We start from the raw sequence: 18,989 nt of genomic DNA on the forward strand, positions 1-18,989 counted from the left end.
ATTCACCCCCTTGAAATTGCAGTCAGTCAAATAGAGTCCCTGGTGTTCAGCACAAGTGCGTCTCAGAAAGTGGGGGCTGAAGCGTTCAGGGGAGAAGTAGCGGACTCTTGAGTTTATTGAGTGAGAGCCAGACCATTGTTTCGTGGGAGTCCAAATGCTTGGACCCCCACCGATCACCTAATTTCAAGTGACTCTCCAGCTGTTGCAAAGCTAGAATTCCCATCATGTCTGGAGAGCCTCAGGAATTATGGGAGTTGTAGTTTTGCAGCGGCTGGGGAGCCACAGATTGGGTACAGATTCACCCATCATAACTGCAGAACTTACAAGTGACTACAGCTCTGATGAGGCAGTCAGGAGAATACACAATGATATCAGTGACCTGACTGATGTCTTCTCTGTTGGTCCAGGCACCAGGTCTTCTTCCAGCTACATCTTCTCTGTAGAGTCTTGGACATTATTGGTTCCTCACATTGTCAGCAGATCCTCATCCTCTATATGAAAAAATAAATCATTATAACACTGCCAGACTCTGTGCCACCTGAATATATTCTTGCCACACATTGTACCCATAATAATAATACTGCCACACATTGTTTCTTCTCAGTTTGGCTGAATTCTATTTGTGCACTGTCCTCCTTCATATCCCTCCTCCAGACCCCTCTTGCCTCATTTGTCCTTTACCTCCAGACCCCTCTTTCCCCTTCTCCACCAGACCTCTCAGTCCTCCTCATCTTCCTCCTCCTCCAGACCCCTCTGTCCTCCTCCAGACCCCTCTGTCCTCCTCCATCCTCCTCCTCAAGACCCCACTGTCCTCCTTGATCCTCCTCCTCCAGACCCCTCTCTCCTCCTCCATCCTCCTCTTCATTCAGGCCCCTCTGTCTCCCTCCATAATCCTTCTCCAGATCCCTCTTTCCTCCTCCATCCTCCTCCTCAAGACCCCTCTGTTTCCTACTCATCCAGACTCCTCCGTCCTCCTCCTCCAGAGCTCTCTGTCCCCCAGACTCCTGAGGCCATTTTCACATGATGTAATTTGTGCGGAATGTCAGCACAGAAAACACATGTGGACATTCCACACATTTAAATAATCTAGCAGGCACTAGGACTGCTCAGAAATGCACCCATAGATGGCAATGCATTTCCAAGCAAAATCCACAAAAGAATAGACATGTCTATTCTTTTAGTAGATGCCAGAATTGGGATTTCTGCGGCAGAAGCATCTGCCGAGTAGATTCCACAGTGTGCACAGTGCAGCAGAATTCCATTGAAAGCAATGAGACTCTGCTGAAAATGTCTGCCAGACCTCTATGTACCTCCCCCCCCCCAACCCCTAACTAAGTCCTCTCCAGGCTCCTCTGTCACCTTTCTCCACCCCTGAGTATAATATATTTGTATATGACTAGTGTGTATGATGATAGATGTGTGTGAGTTTGATAGATGTGTGCATGATATACATATCTATCGTATACACATGCATACACACATACATCTTTACATATTCACACATGTATCATGCATACACTCATCTATCATACACACAAATCTATCATACACACATCTATTATACATACACACATCTATCGTACACACATCTTTCACACATATATAATACATACATACAAACATAACACATACAGACTTCATACATAATACGTACAAAACGCATACAACATACATAATACTTAAAAAAGAGAAAGAAGTGTAATTTCAGCTACCAGGTTGGATGCTAGGTCGGTGCTGTAGTAGTTTTGAGTATATTTGCTAGCTGAAGAGCACAGACTGCAGAGAGTGGTCCGTGTCCCATGTATCAGAACAAAAGAAAAAATTAAGTTGCCTCCAGCTCTTCCAAGGAAAACAGTGCTTGTACTGTAGTATCAAAACATCAAACGTTTAATCTGTATGCATAAAATTTTTTTTAAAAAAGTGGACATCAATCATAAAAGAGAAGCGAAAGGCCAACGCGTTTCGATCTACATGTAGCTCTTTATCATGGCTACATGTAGCTTGAAACACACTGGAGTTTCACATTTCTTTTATGATTGATGTCTGTTTTTTTCTATTTTTAATGCATACAGATTAAACATTTGATGTTTTAATACTACAAGCACTGTTTTTCTTGGAAGAGCTGGAGGCAATTTTCTTTTTTCCTTTGTTCTGATACATAATACATATATACACACATCATACATACATAACACATGCCCGATTTGCCCAATTGGCACAATGGCCAGTCCGGCCCTGGGGAGAGCCGAGGTCTGATCCCCCGAGATAAGACACTTATCCTCTATCTTGCAAATTATGTTGTTTGAATCTCACACTTTACAATGGCCACATATATAACAACCTGTACATTCCTTTATAGCAGTAGGTCCCATACCCCTGACCAGATAGGCATTGGAGCACAAAAGTGTATGTGCCTGCTGGCACTGCAGCTAGCTGGGGACAGAATGTCTGAGGCTGTGACCTTCACAACTATAATTGGAGAAAGCACAGAGGAGGGTATATGGCAATGAGGGAAAGCAGAAAGGGGGCATACAACTATGGGCACAAGCACAGAGGGGGCATGCAACTATGGGACAAGCACAGAGGATGCCTACAACTATTGTGCAAGCACAGAGGGGGCCTACAACTATATAAGGGCACAGATGGACCAGGCCTACTGTATGATGTCATGCCCTGCCCCCTCAATGCAAGTCTATGGGAGGGGCATGACGGGACCCCCGCGATCAGACATCTTCTCCCCTATCCCTTGGGTAGGGGATAAGATGTCTGAGGGTCGGAGTACCCCTTTAACATGTTCTGTGGAGCCAGGAGAAATCCTCATGGTGTTCTAGTCTGAATAGTAAAGAAAAAGAAAAGTGAATGACTCCAATCAGAGAAGACATACCATGTGATTCATTTAGAGAAGAGGTCACCTGAAAATCACTTGATATAACTGCACTGTAATCACATATATGGTCTAGGAGCACTTGCATACAGTGGCATCTACCACTAAATGGTCACTGTATTGGGGGAATGAACATAGTCAGAACATACTGGATTCACTTACCTGCCTGAATTCATTATCCAGCCTATCACTAATCTTCCCTGAATGTCCTCTGCCAGTGAGCATGTTGGTTGCAATAGCAGAACTGTAGGAAATACCGATTTGCAGCAGGATCAGCAAGCAAAAGTTGGCCATGACTTCAAGGGGTTGTGTGGTTTTGGAGGGTAATACAGCCATTGTAGACTAGTTGGCTCATAGACAAAAAGTCTAACGATATGAGGGTGAGTCAGGTGTCAGTGGATTCCTTATTGTCTACAGTTACATGGAGCAGTGCAAGTGCACCACTACCTGCTGACACTGACAGGCGCATTGTGCACATGAAGAAATTCCTGAAAAGTTATCTTAAAGTGTACCTGTCCTCAACAAAAACTTTTTATATAACAAAGATAATACCATTATATATATATATTTGTAATATACATTGGTTAAAAAATATGTATATTTTTGTCCCTGCAGCTATTGCCTGTGTGTCTCTATGAGAAGTCCAAATACAGGAAGTGAGGGTGGACAAGCAGGGCTCTGTGCACTTAGAACAAGCGGGGCTCTGTGCACTTAGGACAAGCAGGGCTCTGTACACTGAAGACAAGCAGGGTTCTGTGCACTGAGGACAAGCAGGGCTCTGTACACTGAAGACAAGCAGGGTTCTGTGCACTGAGGACAAGCAGGGCTCTGTGCACTGAAGACAAGCTGGGCTCTGTACACTGAGGACAAGCAGGGCTCTGTGCACTGAGGACAAGCAGGGCTCTGTGCACTGAGGACAAGCAGGGCTCTGTACACTGAAGACAAGCCAGGCTCTGTGCACTGAGGACAAGCAGGGCTCTGTGCACTTAGGACAAGCAGGGCTCTGTACACTGAAGACAAGCATGGTTCTGTGCACTGAGGACAAGCAGGGCTCTGTGCACTGAAGACAAGCTGGGCTCTGTACACTGAGGACAAGCAGGGCTCTGTGCACTTAGGACAAGCAGGGCTCTGTGCACTGAAGACAAGCTGGGCTCTGTACACTGAGGACAAGCAGGGCTCTGTGTACTGAGGACAAGCAGGACTCTGTACACTGAAGACAAGCAGAGTTCTGTGCACTGAGGACAAGCAGGGCTCTGTGCACTGAAGACAAGCTGGGCTCTGTGCACTTAGGACAATCAGGGCTCTGTACAGTGAAGCTCTGTGACATGCTCCCGGCTCACACATGAGGATGATTGACAAGACTGGAGCCTGCTTGTCTTGTCCTCATTTCCTGTATTTGGACTTCTCACAGGCAATAGCTGCAGAGAGAGCACTTTTTCACCCATAAATATACACACATTTTTAATCAATGTATATTACAAATATACATATAATTGTATTCTCTACATTATATAAAAAGTTTTTGTTGATGACAGGTACACTTTAAACCACTATAGTGTGTGCAGAAATGAGGATATTCTATGTAAATTTCCCTTTCATTATTGTATAATGAAAACACTTTCAAGTTTACAGAACAAACAAACAAATTGTGGTAGAAGTACAGCAAAAAGTGCTGCGGCTCTGTATACCGGTCTTATGTAAGGTCACTATCGTGTTCTCTTCGTTGGATTTACTGATTGGTGTGAATCCAGCAGGTCTAAGGCTGCCCATGCGCTAGGAGCAGTAATCTATACCAGTATGCAGCATGCTCAAGGTGTGACATTTTTTGCCGGTTTCATACATACACAAAAGTGTATGTGTAAAAGAATGTTACGTTTTATTTTGTGGCATTTTTTTTATCAAGGAAAATCCTAAAATCATATGGGAAAAATCACAGAAAATTGCAAAAAAGAAACACATGTACATGTACATGTGTACATGCATATTAGTCCAGGTCGTTCAGTACAGTAAGAATTCCTAAGACTGGGAAATTACATGTGTATTTTCAGCCTAAAAAAATCTGGCCCATTTTTTCTGAAATTGGCTGTAAAATATGGCAATAAATAAATTATCGACCTATTTTATTTTACATACCCTAAGAATGGAGCAATTTAAAAAAATGAAGAAAAACGGCCACTATGGACTACATTGGCTTAGTCTCTAAGGGGTTAAAATTGAATTGTAAATGTATACTGCAAAACTGCAGAGCGTTTCATTATACCGTGATTAAACTTTAATTAAATATGGATGAAACCAATGTAATAGTTTTTCAGTTCAGATCTATGCTGGGTATAATATGGAATAAGTGGAGAAGATATGATGAGATCTCTTTATATTCAAGCACTGTCATAAAGTTCTGCGCATTAGGATTATTGTTCATATATTGTGAACCAGGAAAGTTACGCTCCGCGAATCCATAAGGCTCCAATGACAGTTGCCCATGTCAGGCAGCTCTGCAGAATATTCTGCTACTGGTGCTCTGCCAACGTTCTAATAAGCTGGTCTTGTCAGCTGATACGTGTATGGTTTATTGTTCCATACATTTACATGCATTACCACCAGTACAACTATATTAATATCATACATTAAATCAAGACTAATATATTCACATTATTGTTAATTAGAAAAACGTATCCACAGCTTTTGGAGCTAAAATGAGTCACATGCTGATATTGGGTTCCAAGTATTGGCTCCGGTGCCCTCCAGCTTGTGGCTTCTTCTCTCTTGAGTACTTAATGATGACTATGAATCAAGGATTTGACATTTTCAATGTGTATTTTATTGTTTTTTTACCACAACTTCTGACTTACATTCTACGATTGTATATTCTATGCTATTGGTCCAAGTTGATGTGTGAAAGAAAGTCAATGGGAGAGATTTATCAAGACCTGTGCAGAGGAAAAGTGGAGCAGTTGCCCATAGCTACCGAACAGATCGTTTCTTTTATTTTCCATTAAGCTTTATAAAAATGAATTCCTTGATAACAAAGGGCATACGTGCATGCTCTGGTCGCGGTCCAGGCGTATGAAGCGCCCTCACGAGAGTAGGGACTTACAACTAATGCTGGTCATCACTGAAAATGCTGATACCTGGTATCAACAATTCTGAGGCATCTAAAAGTGTTACAAATGTGTCAGAAGGGGGGGGGGCAACCAGGACCTTTGTGATGTGATGGTGGGATGCTGATCAGCCTGCATGATGACCGGGGGGGGGGGTTCCCACGTGTCCCTGTGCCATCCACCAATCGATCTGATGTTTGCCTGAGGAAGGGCTTGATAATAAATAATAAGTACACAAGCATTCCTGGTATGCCGGCTACGCACTCTTTAATGGATGTATATTGGCCAGTGGTCTGAAGGTGAACCACAAATGTCTGGCATCCTGAAAACGTAATCATTCCATGAGAAATGCTGCCGATAACAAGGATACATTAGTCAACTTTACACAATTTTGTACAAATTTGAATGCACTTTTTAGTTTATTAGTTTATTTTTAAATTTAAAGTTTTTTAATAAATCAGAATACTCCCTGTGTTGGTTCAGTTTTGGGCCATTGGCTATAGTGTGACGAAAATAATATAAATTGAAAAAGTGGTATATATTACTATGTATTCATACATTTCATAATGGAAAAAAAAGAAAAATGTGATAAATGAGGTGAATTTTCCGATATATAAGATCCTAGGCATTTTCAGACGTAAATGTGTAAGATAATGACTTTCTTTTGGTGGGAGTCAAGTGGTTTTTGTCTTGTTTTCCAAGGTTGTGTAAGGACAGTTGCCTGTCTCATAATTCTAGCAGATATATTCTGCAGTATATGTCACATCAAGAAAGTTGCTTCTGACATAAACCAGTAGCGAGAAATGTTTTCGGCACCACAAACTCAACATTATTTGGACTCAAACAGAGAAGGGGAATATAGTCTGATGGTTACAGGTGCTGGATGAAATAATGGTAGAATGTAGCTGATAAATATTGCTGGCTTTTTTTTCTTTAAAGAAAGTAGACAATTTTGATGATTTCGGGAAACATGATTTTTTTGCTACATACTGTGATCCTTGCGATAATGCTTTATATTAGGCTACATGCACATGGTTATATGATGGCTTTATATGTTTTTTTTAAATTGAAGCACTGAAAAAAAGAATGCTTGGTCCTGAAATCTCAAACTAAACGAATCCTTGAGGGGTTAATATCTTTATAGTCATCAGAGTGCCATGTGATTAATCTCTTGCACGGCAGAATTTCTGCACGGAATTCTGCATGAAAATTCTGCATGAATGTTAAAGGGGTATTCCAGGCAAAAACATTTTATCCTCTATCCAAAGGATAGGGGATAAGATGTCTGATCGCAGGGGGCCTGCTGCTGAGACCCCCACAATCTCCCTGCAGCACCCGCATCCTATGCGGGGACTGCGTCTCTAGTCACGCCCCCTCCCATAGACATGAATGGAGGGGGCGTGGCGTGACATCACGTCCCCAGTCCCGGAAACCCGGAGGTTTCCGAAACTTGAGCCCCATAGAATGCGGGTGCTGCAGGGAGATCGCGGGGGGGGTCTCAGCAGTGGGCCCCCCGCGATCATACATTTTATCCCGTATCTTTTGGATAGGGGATAAATAAATGTTTTTGCCCAGAATACCCCTTTAAGCCAATTGACAAATGAAATTCCTGCAGCAGAAATTCTGCTGTGTGAATGGGATAGCTTAATTCCATTGAAGTGTATTGGCTATAAATTCATGCAGAATTTTCATACAGAATTTAATGCAGAAATTCTGCTGTGTGAACCCGGCCTTAAAGGACAGCTGATGATTTCCTCTTTTTTCATATGCTAATGCAGTAGTTTGGTGCACAGGGGCGTTCCCAAGCCCCGGGTACACGCTGAGCTTCGGCTTAAATCTTCATAGAAAGCGTGTAAGCGTGTCCTCTTCTGTGCTGATTCTCCTATGCTGCAGAATGGAATTCCACTCTGCATCTAACCCCCTTTCCTCCGCAAGGGCCACTGACCACAGGAGCCATGAAGTGAAATCTCTTGCAAGCAGAGAGATATTTAACAGCAGAGGAAAGCAGGTTGTTTGCAGTGATGTCCCACCTCTGTCATTGACTGGCTAAACGGCACTGCTACGTCACGTCGGCAGCGCCATGAAGTGGAAGTTCGGTGGAGACCGTACCCCAATATTGGAGGCTTTAAGGGAGCGAGGGTAGTATGTATGAGCTTATTTGTGTTATTAGGCAGTCTGGACCCACTAGCAAAAAATAAAAGTAAAAACATTTTCCCGGACAAGCTCTAACAGTAGCAATGTATGCAGTAAGCTCCTAGGTTCGCTAAACTTATTTTAAGTATGAACTTTTTTGTTTGGCTTGCATGGTACTTTTATTCATTATCTTTTCATTGAAAAGACAAAGTAAGTCCAAAATCTATTCTTCAAGCACCGTTCCCACACACTGGGGAACACATCCAAGGTATAACAGTCACTATACTAGTACTGTGCCTTAGGATGGGTTCAAATTATTAGAAGGGTATATACTGGCTGGCATTACTGTGGGCAGCGCTGTGTGGTGAACCCAAATGCATGTGCTGCCGTGCGCCACCTTTTTCTCCAGAGGCAAAGGATGGAGGCAAAACAATATACCCCTCCAGGACACAGACGGCATTACTGGTTTTAGAGAGTGCAATGAGGAATGGATGCCTGATATGATGCAGTCTCTAAAACATCATTAACTGGAACAGCAAGCAAATTTGAATCTTTCTTAAAACATTGCTGAACAAACTGTACTGCTATCCTGGCTTAAACCCCTCAATGCACCGACTGATTCATATAGCTTAGGATACGGGATAAGATTTTGTATCCCCGATTACACCCCTTAAGGACCAGGGGGTTTTCCACTTTCGTTTTTTGCTCCTTGCCTTTAAAAAATGATAACTCTTTCAATTTTGCACCTAAAAATCCATATGATGGCTTATTTTTTGCGCCACCAATTCTACTTTGTAATGACATCAGTCATTTTGCCCATCTATGGTGAAACGGAAAAAAAAATCATTGTGAGACAAAATTGAAAGAAAAACGCTGTTTTGTAACTTTTGGGGGCTTTTGTTTCTACATAGTACATTTTTCGGTAAAAATGACACCTTATCTTTATTCTGTAGGTCCATACGATTAAAATGATACCCTACTTATATACGTTTGATCTTGTCGTACTTCTGGAAAAAAATCATAACTTCATGCAGGAAATTTTATATGTTTAAAATTGTCATCTTCTGACCCCTATAACTTTTTTATTTTTCCGTGTATGGGGCGGTATGAGGGCTCATTTTTTGCACCGTGATCTGAAGTTTTTAACGGTACCATTTTTGCATTGATAGGACTTATTGATCATCCTATCAATGATTTTTTCATGATATAAAAAGTGACCAAAAATGCACTATTTTGGACTTTGGCGATACCATATATGTTTATTTTATTTATACTTACACTGTGTTTTTTTTTTTTTATGGGAAAAGGGGGGTGATTCAAACTATTAATAGGGAAGGGGTTAAATGATCTTTATTCCCTTTTTTTTTCCCTTTTTTTTGTTGCAGTGTTGTAGCTCCCATAGGGACCTATAACACTGCACACACTGATCTATTACATTCATAAGAAACCAGTGATTGATGATTCTGCCGCTTGACTTTACATTCCTGGATCTCAGGCACTAAGCTGTCATTCGGCGATCGGACAGCGAGGAGGCAGGTAGGGACCCTCCGGCTGTCCTGTAAGCTGATCGGGATGCCGCGATTTTGCCGCGGCTATCCCGAACAGCCCACTGAGCTAACCATCACTTTTTACTTTCACTTTTAGCCACGTGGCTCAGCTTTTAGCGCGCGGCTAAAGGGTTAATAGCGTGCGGCACCACAATCAGTGCCACACGCTATTAGTGGCGGGTCCCGGCTTCACTATGACGCCGGGCCCGCCGTGATATGATGCGGGGTCACCATGGGACCCCGCGTTATATCACGGGAGTGGGACCAAGGACGTACTCATACGTCCTTGGTCCTTAAGAGGTTAATAGTATGAAAATACCCTCAACAATAACCCTGTAATTATTCATGGCTTAAAGGGGTTATCGAGGAAAAAATTTTTTTATATGTCAACTGGCTCCAAAAAGTTAAACAGATTTGCAAATGACTTCTATTAAAAAAATCTTAATCCTTCCAATAATTATCAGCTGCTGAAGTTGAGATGTTCTTTTCTGTTTGGCAACAGTGCTCTCTGCTGACATCTCTGCTTGTCTGGGGAACAGCACAGAGTAGAAGAGGTTTGCTATGCGGATTTGCTTCTACTCTGGACAGTTCCCGAGACAGGTGTCGTCAGAGAGCACTTAGACAGAAAAGAACAACTCAACTTCAGCAGCTGATAAGTACTGAACGGATTAAGATTTTTTTAATAGATGTAATTTACAAATCTGTTTAACTTTCTGGAGCCAGTTGATATATAAAATAAAGTTTTTTCCTGGATAACCCCTTTTAAAGCTGTGTCACTGTTGGCTGTTGGCAGCCACGATGTTTGATACCTTTACCTAAAGTATACATCCAGCAATGGTCCGGTGGCAGAAAATCTTTTTTAAATCCCTGGGAAACTTCGTAGCCTGCCGTCTGGTGACAGATTTGCATAGACTCGCATGGAACTTCTAGCAAATTCCTGCGATAGTCTTGGATCAAGTTCTGGGTTTTAGAAGTTTCCTAGGAATTATAAAAAGATATCCGGACCTAAGCTGGATGTACGATTTAAAGATTCCCCAGAGGCTCCTCAAAGAGATATGGAGAGTCAGGCTCCAAGTCCTTTCTCTTCCATTTGTTATTGCCAAATGTAAAGAGAAGGAGGTGGAGGTAACACCATGTAATGCGAGGAGACAGGAGGGGCCGCTGGACACGGAACTTTATCACTGCACCAGTTTTGGGGGGACAGGTGAAAAGCATAATTGACGGGGTGACTAGAAGAGGGGGTTAACCTAAAATACTGGCGACTCCCCGTAAAGCCTGGTGAAGGGACATGTCGAAGGCTAAAAATATATATTAGTAAATCATTGTGTTTTTCCCAGAAATGTAAATGGCAGAGATAAGTCCTGCATGTAATAATGCATTGCTCGCTATGGAGACGCAGCTGGCTCCTGTAACAATGACATTATCATGGCATCTCTGAGGTGACTGTCTGGAAGCCATGTTTTAATTTGTAAATAGCAGCTACGGGTTCCACTGGGGAGATCCTGTAGTAGATCACAGGGCGGGTTGCTACGGAGATGACTGTGATGATGCCGCACGGCTGAAAGATTTCTCTTTAACTTCTCTGCATTGAGTTTTCTAACGCCAACTACAATTTCTTCCTTCTCAACATGTACGGGCCTTAAAGGGTAGCTGATACAAGGATTAACCCCTTCAGGACACAGACCATTTTGGCCTTGAGCACCCAGCCATTTTCCTTGTTTGCATTTTTGTTTTTTTCTCCTCAACTTTTAGGGTAGAGTCACACTTGCCATATTTTGCATCTCATTTTCTTAACCACTGAAGTCAGCAGGCAGCTAAATCAGCTGCTAAAAATATGCAGCACAATAGGCAGCAACATATTATTTTGGTTCACAGAGGGGTACTCAACTAAACTTAACTTTTAATAAAGACACTTAAAATGCAAACACAATTCCACTCATATAACTCAAAGCAAAAAACCAGGATAACAATGTAGGGCCCTTATGATCATGAGTCGAACCTCTACCTAACACAAGTTAGATCAATTGATGTATGTTATGCATCCAAAATATTAACCTGGGAATATGTATAGTGGGGTGGGGTATATATAGCGTAATTGGGCCTAGGGTGTGCATGATAGAACGCCCTAGCGGGGAGATGGATTGACTCACACATCCATTTGTGTACTGTTTGATGCACTTTATTATTTGAACCTCATGTGCTGTTATATTTTACACCCTTGTGTTTACATTGTGCCTACCAGGTTGACCCCTGAAGAATCCACCTACATAGCTGAAACGCGTCGGGTATACGGTTGTACCAGTGCATGCAATCTAGGGACTTTTTAGGGTGAGTCCAAGGGGTAGATCAGGGCAGGGGTCACCCTTTTTAGGGTGAATGCCCCGACGATTCCCTGTGGGAGTAGGGGTCGTCTCAGTCCATCTCCCCGCTAGGACATTGCAGGGCTATCATTGCACACCCTAGGCCCAGTTACGATATATACCCCACCCCACTATACATATCCCCAGGTTAATATTGTGGATGCATAACATTCATCATCAATTGATCTAACTTGTGTTAGGTAGAGGTTCTGTTCATGATCATAAGGGCCCTACATTGTTTTCCTGGCTTTTTTGCTTTTAGTTAGATGAGGAGGATTGTGTTGGCATTTTAAGTGTCTTTATTACAGTACCTGTTACCAATTAGCAGACACTTTCCCATTCACTTGCTTTTAATATGTAATGTAATAGAAAAAACAGCCACTAGGTGGCTCCATTCTGTTCCCTGCCACAATTAATACAGTGAGTTTGCTCTCCTCTCAGCCTGGCAGGAGTCCAAACTCAGGAAGTGTTTCTCTGCACTGAGCTCGATTGACAGCTGCACAGAAAGTGAAAGCTCCACAGATTCTCACAGAAAGCCAGACAGACAGACAGCTGCAGGAGAGCCTCACTGATAGCAAAACAGACTGAAACAGGGAGAGAGCCTGAGGTCTTCTATTCATCACAGCACTGCAACCATGTGAGAGCAGAAGTGGCCCCCCAGCAGGCTTCAGTGATGTCATGCCTACTAGGAAACGCCCACTTTCTCCTGCTGGGAAATTGCATGTGAGCAAGAAGAAAGGTATGATACCTAGCTTTTTAAAGCTCTGAATTTTTTTTTAAAGGGCTTTAAGGGGTGTTCGGAATAGTTAGGGAATATAACCATGAGTTAGTTTAGAACAGTTTATTTGGTGACAGGTACTTTTTATGCTTTAATTGAGTACCCCTCTGTGAACTATTTGATTTCAAGATACCTTGTTTCTTTTGTGAAATTTTGCTCTGTGAATTGTAAAATATTATTTTGCCATCCATACACCCATATGAAGGCTTGTTTTTTTCACAACCAATTGTACTTTGTAATGACACCTTTCAGTTTAGTATAACGGCACATGCCAAAAAAATGTATTTATGTGTGTGAATTGAAAGTGCACTTTCTGTAATAATGATGTGTTATTTCTGTTCTATGGCCTTATGAGAGCTCATTTTTGTGCAGTGATCTGTAGTTTTTGGCGGTACCACTTTTGCACATATATGACTTTTCGATCACTTTTTATTCCTTTATTCAATTTTTTGGGGATGTGATGTGATAAGAAATCGGCAATTTTTACACCATTCCCTGTAGGAGGTTATCAACATTATCTTTTAATAGCAGCAATACCGAATATGTAATCTTTTCTTATTTATTATTAGAAAAATGGGAAAAGCGGTTATTTCATGTGGGGTTTATGTGTGTTTTAAAGAAATACTTTTTATAAGTTTAGTTTTACTTTTTATGTCCTCATTCAATCATTTGAATGCAAACACTTAATAATGCTGTTAGTATTATCGGCGATATACTCATAGGGGGACATGTATCATTATTTGTGTATGGTAGAAGCAGTTTACCCCTTTTCCTGAATTCTAAATTATGAGCAGAAGCGCTAAATTTATCAATCAAGCGCAGTGAGCTTCATAAATTGCGGGTAAATATAGTAATCTTCTCAATCCACTCTTTGGAAAATAGAATCGATGATTTAGAGCATCTTGCTACATTAAGTCCAAGATGGCTTATATTTGCGCAAAAAAAAACAGCTCTTGTGGCAAAATTTTTGGTGTAAAGGAAAAGTACGCAGATAATAAATCCATGTGTACTATAGATGTCACTCCAAGGTACCCTGATTCGGCCACATCTGGAGGAAATGCTCTATCAAAACGTGCGCAAAAAAAAGCGCAAAAAAGGGCTTGCGCTAAATTTTGTGCAAAAAAATGCACACAGAACAGGGGTAAAATCTTTGATACATGTCCCCCATAGAGTCTGGCTCAGCAGGCTCTATTAGCAGATCGAAGTCATGACCCACATGGAGCAGGTGAGAGGACCTCCGGTGGGCAAACAAACTGATCGGAAGCCCACATACATGTTGTGGGAGTGCCAATCGGATAGGGAGACACTGTGATTACTATTGATCACAAATATAAGGGGTTAATGACGGAGATCGGCAAGATTGCCATTCTTTAGGACTGTGAAAGTGCACAGCTGTGACAGTTAACAGTCCACAAAAGTGACCGCAGCTCCTGCGTTTGCTTCACAGTCTGAATGCCGTTTGAAAGGTAAATGTACATCCTGGTGAGTTAGGTGCCAGGGCACCAGGATGTATATTTATGTCCAATGTCCTTACGGGGTTAATATAACCTGCTTTACTGCTCTATTATTCTTTTTTTTTTTTTTTTTTTTTAACGTTCACACACAGGATTTTGTGCCTCATTTTCAGCATTGTTTTGTTTATACAGAACTCTTTCAGCGATTTTTTTGCTTTTGGTCTTTATTTTCAGCCGTTTATAGGGTGTGTGAACCTATAAAAACAAGTCCCCGCTTATCATTCTACAACAGAAAAACTCATAATGAGAATGTAAATACAGTATTTTAGAGAATTTTGCATAATTTATTAAAAAGAAAAAATCTCAAATTTTACATGGACATTAGTAGTCTCCCTCATTGGAGTCACCTGTGGTAAATTCAGTTTATTAGACAGGATTTAGAAAGACACATCCCTGTCTATATAAGGTCTCACAGATGACGATGCATATTAGAGCAAAATTAAGCCATGAGAAGAAAGAACTGCCTGTAGAGCTCAGAGAATGAATTGTGTGGAGCCACAGATATACCAAGTTTGTGTTTTTTATATGACAGTACTCATTTAAGAATTTTGTGCCAATGTGAAGATGAAGAAGTAAGAAACTCTTCTGTTTTAACCAATTAGGTATGCAGCTGTTTATTTTATGGGGGAACCACGACCACCTTCTTACAAATTGGCAAGGAGTATTAGAGGATTGGAGTTCTAAAGCCTGCAGAACTGTAAATTCAGCTCTAGAATAAAATACAGACTATAACTTTGGATGAGTAGATGATTATGTAATGTATAGACAAAGTTACGCAATTTTTTAAGGAGATTTAAAGATGTCATAAAGCCAACCTAGCAGCTGAAGGCCCTCAGTATATAAATAACGGGTATGAATGAATGAGAATGGAATAACATATATTGGCTAGGTCTTTTAGGGCAAAAATGGAGTGTAGGTTTCTTTGTGGGTTTTAATTTTCTACCACCGTATTTAAGAAGCTTTCCCTACATTTTGCACTTTTCCCAACATTTTGCTTTTTTTACACATGCTCTGATCTGTAGGGTGTTCTGCAGCTCAGATCCACCACATTTTCTGTGGAAACTTAAGTAAATATGTAGGGTTTTTATGAAAATTTCGGCAACACGCCCCTTTTTCAGGTTTTCTCAGTAAAATGAAGAGTTGGTCGGGTTTTTCATTTCTGGCACAGACAAAATTCTGTCGCAATGAGACAGAATTCTGGCGCAAATTCTGGCACAGACAGAATTTCTGGTGCACCACTCGACAACACGTCAGGTTTACAATAGTAAGTAAGTGCCATTGTTACTGACTTTTCACTTCGAATAATAGAGGGGAATTGTGAGCGGTAGATCTCTATCTATGATGTTCAGATGCCCTGAAATACAGAACTAAAGTGTTTTACACATGCCAATGAACTTATGCAGCTTTTCCTTTTTATATATCATCCCCTTTGGCAGAATACACAGAGCTCATCTGACATATTTCCAGACTCTTTTAAGTCATCAGGTTTCAAATCCAAATCCAGGGGGTATAAATATGACATATCAGCCAATAGCTGTAAAGGCTTAGTGAGTAAATGAATGCTGACACATTACCTTACAAGTTAAATTTCTACTTTGGGGAGCTGTTTATTGGGTGCATTTAAAGGGGAACTCCGGTGAAAACCTTTTTTCTTTTAAATCAACTGGTGCCAGAAAGTTAAACATATTTGTAAATTATGTAAATTACTTCTATTAAAAAATCTTAATCCTTCCAGTACTTATTAGCTGCTGAATGCTACAGAGGAAATTCCTTTCTTTTTGGAACACTGATGACATCACAAGCACAGTGCTCTCTGCTGACATCTCTGTCTATTTTAGCAACCATGCACAGCAGATGTATGCTAAGGGCAGCATGGTGGCTCAGTGATTAGCACTGCTGCCTTGCAGTGCTGGGGACTTGAGTTCAAAGGACAACAATAAATAAAGCGTTATTATTATTATAATAACGTCAGCAGAGAGAACTGTGCTCGTGATGTCATTAGAGAGCATTCCAAAAAGAAAAGGATTTCCTCTGTAGTATTCAGAAGATAATAAGTATAGGAAGGATTAAGATTTTTTAATAGAAGTAATTTACAAATATGTTTAACTTTCTGCCACCAGTTGATTTAAAAGAAAAAAGGTTTTCACCGGAGTACCCCTTTAAAGATACATTAAAGGGGTACTCCCGTGGAAAACTTTTTCTTTTAAATCAACTGGTGCCAGAAAGTTAAACAGATTTGTAAATTACCTCTATTAAAAAATCTTAATCCTTCCAATACATTTTATGGGCTGTATACAACAGAGGAAATGCTTTTCTTTTTGGATTACTCTGATGTCATGATGTCACGACCACAGTGCTCCCTGCTGACCTCTGCTGGCCATTGTAGGAGCTGTCCAGAGCAGCATATGTTTGCTATGGGGATTTTCTCCTGCTCTGGACAGTTCCAAAATGGACAGCTGTGGTCGTGACATCAGAGAAAACCAAAAAGAAAAGCATTTCTTCTGTAGTATACAGCCCCTAAAAAGTACTGGAAGGATTAAGATTTTTTTAATAGAAGTAATTTACAAATCTGTTTAACTTTCTGGCACCAGTTGATAAAAAAAAAAAATAAAAAAATAAAAACTTTTTTCACGGGAGTACCCCTTTAAAGCTGGTTTCCCATCTCACCTCTTTGCAGGAGTCTGAGGTAAACAGGCAGCCAAAAATAGCTCGGCACTCTTGTGTAATTTGCAGAATTCCCATTGACATTAATAGGAGTGATGTAAACATCATAGGCCTGTGAACTATGCTGGGTCCATCACAAGAGGGTGGGGGATGTCGGGCCTGGGCATACCCCCTTTAAAGGTCTTTAAGTTCATTTATGGAACGGTAAAACATATGCATTCTGCAAAGTGTAATAACGGGTACTTTGAAATCCCAAAAATGTCAAGTCCAAACGCTCATACACACTAGCATTGCTTCTATGTTGTGAACGGATTGAACAATGTACCTGATCTGTCTCCATTGAACTTATTGTGAGAAAGGTAAAGTGGGAAGCGAAAATCAATTTGACATGTTGCAGATGGGATAAGCAACTGCCTATCCATGTACTGTCTAAAGACCATCATATAAATGCGTCTACATTATTGTCATATTCATCTTTTTATAAAATGTTTGTACTGAAGAAAACACATTATATTGAGCAGAGAACATGACCTTTCTCACTACATCTACTGTCATCTAATGTGTTTCCCAGTAAGAGCTTGTCTCTTTCGATGTGAAAAGCCATTTTATATTCTACAATTCAATTCTTTTCTTTCCACAGCTCAACAATGAGCCAGGAGCGTAGATCTGCAGAGTATGCATCCGAGCAGACAACGCACACAACGGCCTTGCCGGAGCCCCACCAAAATGGCACGGATATAGCCACCAAGCACAATGTCTTCTCCGATATGAAGGACAAATTTATGAATGAACTGAGCAAACTACCAAGTAAGACAGTGTATTGGGTTCAATGTATCTGCTAAGAAAAGTAACAGCAAAAAAAAATAAATGTTCAGCCGTCGTGGTCCTCCGTGAGCTGTACGAATCAATGCATCTCCATTTGTCCTGGAGGAAAGATTGTCACATTGAATTGTTACGGCTATAGAACTTCAAAGGAAATAATGATTGTAAGGGGACATTAATCACAAAGTCTACACTGGCAACTGTGCCAAAAGGTTATTGAAAGGGTACGTAGGAGAGGAAGGCCATGGGGATAAGTAAAGCTCTACAATGACTTGATAGCCCGTTTTATGTGGAAACAGCAGCTTGTATTATATCTATCATGTTTAGTGCACATCCTATTGACATATGTGTAATAAAAAAATGGGTTTCACTTCATTCTAGAAGTATAGCTATAGGCGGTGCAGAGGAAGCAGTCAAATCTGGGCCCTTAAAGGGGTACTCCACTGGAAAACATTTATTTTATTTTATTTTTAAATCAACGGAAGCCAGAAAGTTTAACAGATTTGTAAATGACTTCTATTTAAAAATCTTAATCCTTCCGATACTTATCAGCTGCTGTATGCTCCACAGGAAGTTCTTTTCTTTTTGAATTTCCTTTCCGTCTGACAACAGTGCTCTCTGCTGACACCTCTCTCAATTTAAGGAACTAGAAGGAAAGGGAAAAGCGCTCCATAGAATAGTATTGTTTGTACCCACGGGGTGAGATTAATATATAAATGTATTGCTCACCCTGGGTGGTTGTGTAGGTATCTACACAACAATGCAAAGAGGCGTGTACGGTAGATCGTCTGCTGCCCTCCGGGATGGGTATAGCAATAGGATCTTTTGGCTTCAGAGGAACCCGTTTCTTGGCGCTGAACTACCAAACAGGTGTGTAGATTCAAGGTAAGTTTATTGACCAGAATGCAACGCGTTTCGCTGCGCATGCGCAGCGAAACGCGTTGCATTCTGGTCAATAAACTTACCTTGAATCTACATACCTGTTTGGTCATTCAGCACCGAGAACTGGGTTCCTCTGAAGCCAAAAGATCCCATTTTAGGAACTGTCCAGAGTAGGAGCAAATCCCCACACAAATCTATCCTGGTCTGGACAGTTCCTAAAATGAACAGAGGTGTCAGCAGAAATCCCCGTGGTCAGACAGAAAGGAAATTCAAAAAGAAAAGAACTGCATGTGAAGCATATAGCAGC

At 41.0% G+C, this 18,989-nt stretch overlaps 2 protein-coding genes across 5 annotated transcripts in view; both read left to right on the top strand.

Moving 5' to 3' along the window:
* LOC130294334 (synaptotagmin-1-like) overlaps positions 1-18,989 on the top strand; it is a 302,141-nt gene that overhangs the window by 187,362 nt on the left and 95,790 nt on the right. For all 4 annotated transcript variants that reach the window (XM_056543965.1, XM_056543964.1, XM_056543966.1 and 1 more), the window contains exon 2: positions 17,619-17,785. In XM_056543965.1, the coding sequence (XP_056399940.1) occupies positions 17,626-17,785 (160 nt within the window). In that variant the 5' untranslated portion in view covers positions 17,619-17,625. The remainder of the gene's footprint in view (positions 1-17,618; positions 17,786-18,989) is intronic.
* The window catches only part of DNAAF3 (dynein axonemal assembly factor 3), a 359,599-nt gene that overhangs the window by 120,987 nt on the left and 219,623 nt on the right, over positions 1-18,989 (top strand). The gene's annotated exons all lie outside the window — the stretch shown is intronic.

This window comes from Hyla sarda, chromosome 10, assembly GCF_029499605.1.
Source record: "Hyla sarda isolate aHylSar1 chromosome 10, aHylSar1.hap1, whole genome shotgun sequence".
Classification (NCBI taxonomy): Eukaryota; Metazoa; Chordata; class Amphibia; order Anura; family Hylidae; genus Hyla; species Hyla sarda.